The following is a 12,566-nucleotide window of genomic DNA, read 5'->3' as shown; positions in this document are numbered from 1 at the left end:
CTGGCCTCTTTAGAATATGATCTTCCTTGGAATGGAACCCCCATAGGCTTGGGGCTTCTTAGAGTACATCTTATCCTCTAGGTGCTTCATGATTTTTCTCTGTTTTTATTTCTAAAAGAGCCACCAACACAGCAAGTCCCTACAGATGCAGATAAACCCATCAGTACCACAGCTTCCTTATCGGACACCCCGAAGCCCACAGAGCCTGGAAGACTTGAACAACTCAGACCCCAGGAGCTCCAGAGAGTTGGGGATCCAGCCTCGGAGAAGGCCAGAATGAGCGAAAGCCACAGCGGGAAGAAGAGCTTGAGCATGCTCCATTATGTCAGGGGCTCCTTGTCCAAGGACATCCCCATCCCGTTGTCTCACAGCGTGAATGGGAAAAACAAGCCCTGGGAAGCCTTCATGGCAGAAGAGTTTGCACATCAGTTTCATGAGTCTGTGTTGCAGTCCACCCAGAAGGCCTTGCAGAAGCATAAAGGTAATGGGAATGCTTGGCAAGAGATGGGCTCACTCCGCTCTCCCTTTGTGACTGGGGGAGCTGATATGTATGCCCCAATGAGCCATTTTGTTCCAGGTTCTAGAAAACTTGGGCAAACCCTGTCCCCTGAGCCCTTGATGCTTTCACTTGCTGACTTACTGATCTTCGCAGAGAGGTCCTTAGTGGCAAAGAATATTCCCAATTAACAGAAGGGTAGGACTAAGGTATACACAAGTTGACTTTCACCATGACTACACGGATCTAGGTGCTGTCTCCAGCCCGCAGTCCAGATTTCTGCTCACTAGAGTTAAGGACATGAGGACCTAATTATTCAACGGCCACAAAAGCAGAAAAAAATATTGTTATCTAGGAGATGGCCTGGCTATCGCAGTCCATGGAGAGCTTTTAGAATTTTGATGTTAGAACTGTTTAAGAACTGTCTTAACCCCTTTTGTTTCTGATTAGACATTCTTGCTGTGTATTACCTTTGTTAAATAGCAATTTTTTTAAGAGCTTAATTTGCTTTGAAAAGAAACCTCAGCGATCTAGCTCCAGGTCTTTTACAGACTCTAGGGAGCAAAAAGCTTCATACTTTAGGATAGAGATATGAACAGTTAGGAAAGAAAGTTGTGAGATGATTCTGTTACACGCAGACCTAGAGTGGGAAGGGAACTTAGAGAGCATTCCAATTCTTTCATTTTTCAGACCATGAAAATAAGATTTAGTAACTTAAATAAATGACAGAACCTGGATTCAATCCCCCAAATTCAATGGTCTTTTTCTTTTCTTCTGTCTTAGAATCAATGCTATTTATTGGTTCCAAGGTAGAAGAGTAGTAAGGCAATAGAGGTTAAGTGGCTTGCCCAGGGTCACACAGCTAGGAGGTGTCTGTGATCAGATTTGAACCTAAGACCTCCCCATCTCCAGGCCTTCCTGTCTATCCACTGAACCACCTAGCTGGCCCTTTTTTGGTCTTAGTGGTCTTTTTCACTACACTGAAATGGATTTTTGGAATAATTAAAAGTGTCAGTGGGTAGAGTGCCAAATTTTTCCAATGGTTAGCATGAGGAAACTACAGAAAATCATTTTTGCTAATGGTTTGGTCTTAATTAGGTGGTGACAGTATATACTCATCCCTTGATCACAATTTCCCACCTTGGAAACATTTGTGTTCCAACTGATCCTCACTCATGGTCTGTCAACCAAACCATAGACAAAGCTCACCATTTAGATAAAATGTTTGTACTCTACTGGTCTGTTATTGTCACAAACTCTAGGTTTCCCTCCATGCTATGTTGGGCCATAGAAGGAAGGACTTTAATGAGAAAGATCTATGTGTATCCTTCATTTCTGAAGTGGGGTTTTGGTTCTAAAATTCTTTAATTCTCCCAAATTTTTCCCCTATCCCACTTGTCCAAAGCACAGACTCCCCACTAATAATAAATACTCCCAGAATCCTTCTTTTCTCTCTTTTCTACTCCCATACTTTTTTATTCCCTCTTTCCCTTGGACCCAGGTCCTCCTACTCATCCAAGACGACAGCTAATCTGATAATTCCCTCTGCTAATATGTTAATAGAAGACTATTAGAGTTCCTCAGAGCCCTGCCTGTGATAAAGAGGGCTTTCCATAGTCCATGCCTATTCCTCGATGAACCTGATGTGTTATATTGCCTTGTCCACAAATAGAAGCAGCTAGACTTGAAGTCCAGACATACCTGAGTTTGAATTCTACCTGTTATAGTCCTAAGCTATATAAGCACAGGTAAATTAGTTTACTCAGTTTCCTCCTCTATAAAGTGGGGGTAATGTCTATAGTGCTTATCTTGTTGTTGTGAGAATCCAATGAGATAATAAATTTAAATTGCTTTGGAAGTCTCAAAGTGCTAGATACCTTCTGGCTATCCTTATTGTAAATTAAATAGAATTTTATTAGTGGATGAATGAGTGCAGATGGGTATAAAAAATTAAAATATAAAATATATAATTTTTCAGAATTTTGTTTTCATATTGCAAATGCAAAAATTTACATTAAGAATAATATCCCCCAAATGGCTCTCCTTTAAAAGGTTAATTGAAAAGGAAAGGGAAAGGTCCCCCACTATCCCTGTCTCCATCTATCTGATCAATGGAATAGACCCAGGAGTTTTTCTGAACTGCTTTGAAACCTTTAAACCATAGGTAGTCTTTCTCACGTTACTCTGGGATACACTGAACATGTTTTTTCTCCATTGGTTTCCTCTCTCAGCACCAAATTGTTTCTGAAATTCTGGCTTCTTTGGTTAGGACTTTAGTAGTGCTTTCTAAAGGATTCTGTATTTCCCTTTTCCCCATAATAGTCTGGGATGTATTTTTCAGGACTGTGCAAGTCTACTTGGTTGATGGAAAGCCTATGGGTTTCTGACCTTCTTTCCCAAGAGTCATTCAGTGGGAAGATGAGTAGAATTTAGGAGCCGGCTGGGGCTCTCCTACCTCCCAAATGTGAACCTGTGGCAGGGACATCTTTCTATATAAGATACCCAACCTCCCAAATTTAGGACCTCAGTGTTAGCAAAGATGAAAACATGCTCTTTGTCCACCATTCCCGTTAAACCTCAAACTTTATTCTTGCTTTTGGATGTAGGAGAAGACAAACAGACATATCCAACATGCCCCCAATTTCCCACCAAGTCAGATACTGCCAACAAAGTCCCATATCTGTAACCACAACTAGCAACTCCTTGAACCCTCTAAGGTTGTTTTTTACATGTGTTATTTTATTGAAGTCCCTCAACATTGGAGAAGAGAAGGTATAGTAGATATTGCAATAGATATCATCCCCAGCTTACAAATGTGTTAGCTTAGAAGTGCTTTAGAGATGAGTAGTCCCCCAGATTTGAACTCAGAATTCAGAGGGATCTCCAAGCTAGAGTGCTTCCCACTCTACAATGCTGCCTTTTCACAGGTGAAAGTCAATATCCTAGACCAGTGATTCCCAAAGTGGGCGCCACTGCCCCCTGGTGGGTGCTGCAGCGATCAGGGGGCGGGGGGAAGGGCAGTGATGGCCACAGGTGCATTTATCTTTCCTATTAATTGCTATTAAAATTTTTAAAAATTAGTTTCCAGGGGGCTAAGTAATATTTTTTCTGGAAAGGGGGCGGTAGGCCAAAAAAGTTTGGGAACCACTGCTCTAGACCCATTGGCAGAAAGGTGTCCCCCTTTGGTAACTGGGATGCATTTGTGCCTGGTTAACCCCAACTCCTCATGCCAAATAGTGTATGTAGTAGCAGAGGAGACCATAGCTGTGTGTTTGAGATGTCATGTCTTTTGCCGTATGACCCAGCAAAGCTAATTGGTCCTTCTTTGCAATAAACCCCAACCTCATTAGTGCACCAAATGCTGAGCAGAGAGCCATTGGCATCAGCAGGTGCTCAGAAGTGTGGCTTGTCTCTTTGTTCCAGGAAGTACAACCTTGCTCTCTGCCGAACAGAACCATAAAGTTGACACCTCCATCCACTATAACATTCCTGAGTTACAGTCCTCCAGCCGGGTGTCTATGCCTCAACACAATGGGCAGCAGGAGACCCCATCTGTGAGGAAGGGCCCCATCACCCAGGAGCTGGACAGAGACTCGGAGGAGGAAGACAAAGATGAAGATGAAGAAGAAGAGGAGGAAGAAGCCCCCAGACCCAAGTGGCAAGGGATTGAGGCCATTTTTGAAGCTTACCAGGAACATATAGAAGGTTAGTAAATAGGGTAATTTAAAATCTAGCCAATCATTTAAGGATTCACTGTATATTTGAGCAGCCACTAATAAATGAGAATATTGGTGGTAATCATATTTAGTAATTACAAATATAATTTATATGTTTATGATATATTTGTATATTTTTCATAAATACATTTTATATTATATGGGAATGTGTAACCTATAAATAAATATATAATGTGAAAATATATAATTATATGTTTATGATAAAAATAATACTTGGTGATAATAGTTATATATACATATACATGCATGTACAGTGCAAATTATACAAATGTGTATATTCTCACGTGTGTGTGTGTGTGTGTGTGTGTGTGTGTGTGTGTGTGTGTATGGCATCCTATTTGATTGCAATGACCCAGGAGTTTAGGTAGAAAGCATTTTATCAGTTAAGAAGCCAAGGCCCAGAGAGAATATATAAGGTTCCCAAGTGTCACGTGGAGAATAGTGGCTTCAGACAAGATTGAACCCATCTCTTTTGTCTCCATGTTCAAGGTTCCTCTCACTGCACCACATTTATTCTCAGTGGATTTCTAATGACAAAACTGGATCCAAACACCAAAGGTGTTCTACGCTGCCACCATCTTTAATTTCTAGGTGCTTTCCTGTCTGAACCCCCTCCAAAAGTTATTCTGGGGTTTATTCACAGTTAGTTCATGGCAAGCCCTTTACAAGAGTGGGAGTAATGGAGGAGCCCTGAATAAAGGCAGAACCTGCCACCAGCTGGACTACACAGTGCCAAACGACTTGCAGAGAGAGCAGTAAATATAGCCCTAATCATACGTAACGTGGCCTTAGTTTGACTTCAGCCCCAGTAATCCTGTCCGCTCAAAGGCCATCTTTGCCTCATACCTAACGGGGCTAAAGGCATATCCTTTCGGGGCTGGCGTCCTCCTTGAGTGTACTGATGGCCACTAGGTACACTGAGATGATCTTGAACATCCCTTCTAGCCAGAAAATCTTTGGCACCTCTCCTCCTGCCAAGTCCATCATGCAATATTAGCCACCAAAATACACCTGGCATCGCAGACTCCCAAGTCCAAGGAAAGTGTGTAAAGTCCAGGTTGGCTTATTGAGTGATAAGTGAAAAGTCAGAAAGCTCCCACACAATATGTCTGAACCCTGCTTATCCTCTCATTTTACAAGGAAGGAAACAGAGCAAGAAAGATGAAGTTAAATGCCCAAGTTCACACATTCAGCTAATGGCAGACCTCAGATTAGAGCTTCTGATACCCAAACTTTTCCTCACATGACTACAACTTGTCATCTGGATCAGGCCCATAGAGCCTGGCATGGCTGAAAATTACATTTTTTTAAGGGCATAATTATGGCTGACAGATATCCTCAGACCAACCAGACCAGAATACATAGTTCCTTTTTTTTTCTTCTTCTTCTTCTTTAGGTATAGGACAGCTATTTATTTCCTCTACACAAAATAAATGCTTAAAAAACAAGACTCCTAAGTACACCTTGACAAAAACTTAGGAATGATTCAGAACCCATAATGTTTTATTATCCTCTCTAAGGAGGTTGATCCTTAAAACAGAGAGCACTTGGTGGGACTCTTGAAGAGGTATTTGGCCTTCCCCTGAGCTCCACACTGTTCGGACAATTCCCTCAAGACCCATGTCTTCTGGGCATCCAGAGCTTGGCTACGTACTGCTTCACGGCCATCATCTCTGAGAAGGCTCTACTTGAGAAACATCCTTCCTGACAATTCCTCTTTCTAATCAGAACTGGGCACCTTGCTTTCTCCTCCCTGGTAGTTGAGCAGCAAGGCTGGTGTTTAGCTGAGAAGAACCTGAAAATATTACGTGTTTCAGAATTTGTTGCTTTTGGTCCCACGATGGCATTGGTGATAGTCTTTTCTCTCGATTGTAGAACAAAACCTGGAACGGCATGTGTTGCAGACCCAGTGCAGACGGCTGGAAGCCCAGCATTATAGCCTCAGTCTGACAGCAGAGCAGCTCTCCCACAGTATGGCGGTGAGTAAATGCCCAGGTCCATTGGACACAAGGATTTTCCTAACTCCCACTCTTTATGGTCTCCATTACCCCGAAGAGGCCTAGAATAGCTGCTGCCTGCCCTGTGACCCATCGATTGCATTGCTAGACATGAGACCTCCGTGAAGTCAAAGAAAAAAATTATCCCCTATGTAGGAAAATAGTCCTTCTACCACTTTGTGTGGCAGCCCATTCAATAGGGAATAGTATTGTGTAATAGTATAGGGAAAAGGAATGTATTGTGGTATGTGAATGTAATGGAATATCACTGCACCTTAATAAATGACAAATTCAAAAGAAATATGAAAAACCTTAGATGGACTGATGCTGAGAGAAGTAAGCAGAACTAGGAAATTAGTACACACACCAAATAGAACCATACCCAGGAAAAAATAAAATGAAATGGAATATTGGGGGGAAGTAACATACATGATAGCCCATTTTGCCCACCTTAGATTATGTTTGAGATGCTGCTTAGCTGCCCCAGTGGATAAAAGAAAGGAAATGAAAGTTAGGAATGACCCTTGCCCTTAAGACACTTACTTGTCTCTTTTGGAGAAGGAAATCATAAATTCTTATTCATTAAACCCTGGATAATGACATCAAAGGTGTTTGCTGCACTAAAATGGTTTTCATTCTTTCGTGTTTTGTACAAACATTTACTTAACAACTTTAGGACAAGTAAGATATACAGTGAGTTGTCTGGGTGATAGAAAGGGCCCAGAAAGGGAATGGTGGGCGTTTTGACTGAAGGTGGTGGTAATGACTAATATAGTGACGGTTTGGTGTTATTCTAAATGTTTCTATTGGACAAGGATAGAGCTCTTGTTACCTGACTTCGTTAGCTTCTGCTTTGAAGGCTGGTTCGGCTTTGGCATTGTTGAGAGAATTGCAGAGTTTCCCCTTACAATATTGAAGAACTTGTCTTGACAGCAAATCTCTTTTCTTGTCTTCAACAGGAATTAAGGAGCCAGAAACAGAAGATTGTTTCAGAAAGGGAGCGACTTCAGGCAGAACTGGATCACTTACGAAAGTGCCTTGTGTTGCCTGCAATGCAGTGGTCTAGGGGTTACTTCAAGGGATATCCCAGGTGACGTTCCCTTGCACTAGGCCGAACATATAGTATAGAAATATTATCTATTTTATTACCTTGAATATTTAATATTTTTCACTGGGAGGTTTGAAGCTTAAAAAAAAAAAAGAAAAAAAGAAAAAGAAATTGAGAATGTGCCATGCATGAAGCAAAGGATTCTGGGATCCAGGAAAAAAAACTTATCTTGACTTCAATGCAATCAAATCACCTTTGTAATTCTGCAAGCAACCATTTAGGAAGCCCATAGCTTTTGTTTTCAAGTTGGTTTTGTTCTCCCCCCTCCCCCCTTTATTGTTTTGGCTTTTATATATATATATATGCATATATATATAAATATATATAAGATAAAGATGAAGGCTCCATTACCAACACTAAAACCCAATCAGTGTCCCAGGAGTGCCCATCTGCACTTGGTTGGATCACACCAATTCTGTATTCCTTTTGTTGCCATATTAGTACTAAAGAACTGAATTTCTGCCTGGTGAGGATGGGGTTAGCCTTGATCTACCCCACGAGTGTATGGCTTTCTTCGATTGGAGAGGAGATATGGGGTGCATTGTAAGTGACAGGATTGTTCATTTCAATTACTCGAGTAATTATCTTCAGAGCATCATGTCCTGGGAGCAAACCAAGCCACAGTACTTGAGACTTTCCCTAAGGCTTTCCCACTGGAAATGCACTTATCTAAAAATAAAATGAATAAACAAATGGAAGGTACCTTTTTATTATGGGGCGGGAAGTGGGGGATAGGGGGGGGAAATTGTACAGAACTATACACATACACACAGACACACACCCAGACACACACACAGGCCCACAACATTGTGTTACTGTAGTGGGTTATGTTTTCATACAAACACAAATTTTGAGAGAAAAAAAAAAGTCAAAAAGGTGCTTCGGCCTTGTACTGTGTATATATATTAAAAAAAAAAAACACAAAGTTTTGTATGTTTTTATTACTTTAATTATTGTTATAAAAAGCCTGCCATTTTTAATATGTGGTTGGGGAGGGTGGGGTTGGTTTCCTGTTTTGGGGGTTTTTTGGTTTCATTTTTTTTTCTTTTTCTTTCCTTTTTTGGTTCTGTTTTTGGTTTTGTTTTAGCAAAAAAAAAAAAAATAATAATCTTGCTTTTAGTGTTTGTACCGCTGCTGGTCAGAACATTAAACTATTGAAGCATTTTAAAGAATTTTTTAAGAGGCAAAGTAAAAGCTTTCCACTGGCGCATATGCTGTCAATTCATTTTCGACTTCTGTTGTACCAGAGAATTCTTTTGAAAGCCATGCATCACTTCTAACCTCCCTCCTTCCCTTCCTCTGTTCTTTCTGTTGTTGTTTTATTATTCCAGCACTTGGAAAGTAAATTGCAAATATGACCAGCTGCTATTGAGTGAGGAGGGGATGGTCTGTGTTGGGAACAAGATAAAAATTACTTCTCTGTGCGTGTGTGTGTTCCGTGCACACACGGACCCGTGTGTGTGTGTATGTGTGTTTGTGTTTTCTTTTCAGAGACCTTATCAGGAAGTAAATGTTCTGTGATCTAAATCTATGATGTCTTACAGCAATCTGAGCAGGTGCAAGGTAGAAAACTTTAGCGGCTTCACTTAGATGCAAAGTTTTAAAAGCTTTTAAGAGTCTAAACACAGAAGTAACACAATGTCTGAGCTGAACTCCTTCCTTTTTTATCATGGCTATGGCAAGCACAGGAGGGGCTAGAAACTGGGAGAATTATGACTTCAAAACAGGAGGGGAGGGCGGTTCTTCCATCTTGTCTTAGCTTTGATCTATCTCTGCATCGTTTGGGCAGTTTCATCTGTGGATGGGGAGATTGTGTCTGAAAGAAGGGCCCTGTTCCCAGAGGAGAGAATAATGTGGATTTGTGGCAGTTGGACTTTCCCAGTTAGCTAGCGAGCAGTTGAGTTTCTTGGAAAGCTGCTTCTCCATTGGTAAAGGGCGTCCCGATCTTCTCTCAGTAGAGATACAGCTTTCTAGCAGATGGCATTAACATGGCTTTATCTGTTCCTACACAGTTTGTTTTGTGTGTTTGCCAGGAATCTTCCAGTTATTAGCAAACTCAGACAAAAAGGGCCACCAGTATTATCAGCCGTCAACAAGCGCCTTCCTTTCCAGAGATATTACTTGAAGAGAGATGAAAGGCTGTGCTTGTATACCTCCTCCCCTAAAAAAAAGGCATTGTGAAATTCTCCATGTACTCTGTAGGTGGAACTTGGGGGAGGGAGGGGGGGTGAAGGAGCTAATTTGCCAAAGATGAGGGCAAGAGCATCAATGTACTTCCCATAACAAAATCTGCTTGCTTGAGCTAGTCTGGAATTGCTAAAGGAGGGACATTTTCTGCTGCTGGCTCTGCTCCAGAGCCCTTCCCACAGTCCATGGAAAAACTTGCCTTTTTTCTTCTTTCGATGGGTAACTTCTAAGTTAGGAATAACCTTGGCTGAAGGAAACTGGGCAAAGGAAGGTTTACCAGCTAGGAGACCTCGTGGCATAGAAGAGGGAAAGAACAGCACAGTATCAACGAGGCATCAGGCTAGCCTAGAACACACTTAATTGGTCTTTTTGGCCGCCCATGCCAGGCTTTGAGTGGTGTCTTGTCAGCTCTTGCCTTGTAATGGACTCTAGCCCAGTGGTATAGCAGCAGCAAGAGATAATTGGTTCTAAAGGTGCCTGTTGAGTGATAGATGCCAGTGGGGTTAAGACCACACTCATCTTAAAACAACTTTGACTATGCTTGTTTCCAATTGGCATTTGAGTCTTGGCTTGACCACTGACTTTTCAGTGCCCATTTCCATATGGGAATCTCTGAATATTCTTCCTCAAAAATAGAATAAAAAACTTCTAGAAGAGAAATGACCATTAGGAAGAGGAGCTGCTGAAATAAAAACACATTATTGAGATGTGTAAGACCCTGAGGTGTTTCCCCCGTTATCATGGTTCCAGTGGCACTGACACTGAAAGAATTTACAATTATTTCCGTATAGTTCTAGTCTAAAAAAATGTGAGAATATGGCAGTCCTTGGTCTTTTTTTTTTTTTTTTAATTTGGCTCTGAGAAAATCTGACAAATGTGAAATATGGGAAACTTTTTAATTTCACATTGGGATTGGTTAAAAGCAGGGGAGGGAAATTTTTTTAGAATACAAAATAGTAAAAGTTCCACAAATATTTATCATGATTTGCTCCAGATTTAATGATGCTCCCTTAGTTTTGCAATTTATATCGACTTTGGTCTTTAGCATCTAGAAATGGCACCATGTCATTTTTGCAGAAATAAAACTGCAACCCAGACTCCTTAAGGGTGCAGTGATGAAAACAACCGAATCATAAGGTTCAGCAGCTAGACAGATATTTGCACTTCACCTCCAAATTGAAACAAAGCAAAATGCTCCTGAGGCTTCTTCATTCCTTGGACTCACAACCCGATTGATGTGATTTTCCTATTGCAAACAGACATTCTGGAAGCAACACATAGCTGGCACCGTTATTGATGTGTAAGACACTTTATTATGGTAGTTTGGTTTCAGTAGGAACAAGCTGGTGTCTATCAGTTGTCTCAGAAAAGATGAGAGTAACTGAGATGTCCTATTCAGTCACTTTTGTATGTTGGGAGAGGTGAGATTAATTTTGAATAGTCTTGAATCAAGGGCTTCAATCGCAGAAATCAGTTAAGTTGCCATTCATTGCCCTTTTAAGGAAAATTCATTTCATTAACACATGGAGACGTGATTCAGATTCATTTGTGAATGGCATTTTTAAAAAAGAACACTATATATTCAGTCGCTGCCCTGCAACTGCCATATTAGAACAGCTGAATTTCAAAGAGAACCCATTACAAAAAAAAAAAAAAAAAAAAAAATCTTGTTTAAAAAATGCATCCACTCCGAGTTATCTCTAAGTTGCAGGAAGAGATTTCAAGGAGCTGCCACTAGATGGAGATGGTCATCATGCGCCAATTCCAGTACTCTTAACTGTATATTAGCCACTTGCAGCACTTCCTATACTCTTTAAAGTAACAAATGCTGTCGATTCCTTTTTTCTTAATCCTTTGGTAGCCTATCCCCAACTTTTTGACCCTCTAAGAATTCTTCAGAAATTCTGCCTTGACCCAAAGCCCATGCTGATCGGTTGTGATTTGTATGTACCCTGTGCATAATTCCTAGAGCAGTAAATCAGTACATGGGAGGGAGGAGGAAGGGCGCCTCAGTCAACAGGGGGGCAGTTTAGATGCTGTGAAATTAAACCTGTTCTAAGTGTACTTGTTTGAATTAATTGTATTGTAATATATTATTTGTTGAATGTAGTAATTAGGTATTTATGAATATATTGCTGTAATTTCTGACAACATCCAAAAAAATAAAATCTTCCTAAATCAGCGTTGAGGATTATTTTCTGATTAGAGTTGCGAAGGACCAGCCTGGCCTTCCCAGATCGAGAAGAGTCCCACCAGGACCCGGCCTTGGTTTAGAGATTGGCCAAAAAAGAAAACGGGGATTTCCATCTGCCCGTTCTGGTGTGTTCCCTCCATTCCCCTCCTCCCCTCAAAAGCTGTATGATGTGGGATGCTATCATAAAAGGGAATGGGAGAACTCCACTGGCTCATGACCTATTCCAGAAGATATTTAAATGTCCACAGATCTTTTTCACAAAGGTAAATGGCCACCACCGCAATGAAGTTAAATCACAGAAAGATGTTGCCGAGGGTTACACTGGCATGTCCTATATGATGTACTGCAAATGTCGATAGATATCAGCCCGAGGTCAAACAATGAAAATCAGAGATGAAACCAGACTTGTAGGGCAAAGTGAGAAAAGGAGAACTGAAGTAGAATTCATGTAGTGCCTACAAATGAGATTTGGCCTTGAATTCTTACATATATTGATACATTATAATACATATAAATTATATATTTGTATATAAATGAAAATTAAATATAAATATATTCTCATTTTTGGAGTCAATCAGTTTGCCCAGTAGAGGGTACATGTGGGATACACTTGCCACTGGGTGGCAGTGAACCATCCTTTCAGAAGCCCATACTCCCATCTAAAGTCAGTGTTTAAAGCTGCTAAATTACAGATCATTCATATATAACAGCTATCACTGCTTATTCAAATAAACACACATGACCATTTCCTTGGCATGGGGGGGTTGTTTAGGAATTGGCAGCCTGACCCCAGGAACTTATAAAATCATGCTCTCTCTGACCACAGGCTTGGGCAGTTTCTTGGCTA

The 12,566-nt window shown here is 40.8% G+C and overlaps 1 protein-coding gene across 3 annotated transcripts in view; it reads left to right on the top strand.

Moving 5' to 3' along the window:
• The window catches only part of GSE1 (Gse1 coiled-coil protein), a 71,558-nt gene extending 63,254 nt beyond the window's left edge, over nucleotides 1–8,304 (top strand). For all 3 annotated transcript variants that reach the window (XM_044663196.1, XM_044663198.1, XM_044663197.1), the window contains 4 exons: nucleotides 119–481; nucleotides 3,920–4,201; nucleotides 6,109–6,212; nucleotides 7,190–8,304. In XM_044663196.1, coding sequence (XP_044519131.1) covers nucleotides 119–481; nucleotides 3,920–4,201; nucleotides 6,109–6,212; nucleotides 7,190–7,324 — 884 coding nt within the window. In that variant the 3' untranslated portion in view covers nucleotides 7,325–8,304. The remainder of the gene's footprint in view (nucleotides 1–118; nucleotides 482–3,919; nucleotides 4,202–6,108; nucleotides 6,213–7,189) is intronic.
• Nucleotides 8,305–12,566: the final 4,262 nt, after the last annotated feature.

This window comes from Gracilinanus agilis, chromosome 2 (assembly GCF_016433145.1).
Source record: "Gracilinanus agilis isolate LMUSP501 chromosome 2, AgileGrace, whole genome shotgun sequence".
NCBI lineage: Eukaryota > Metazoa > Chordata > Mammalia > Didelphimorphia > Didelphidae > Gracilinanus > Gracilinanus agilis.
Note: the sequence above shows the minus strand (reverse complement) of the source record. Positions and strands in the feature narration are given on the sequence as shown.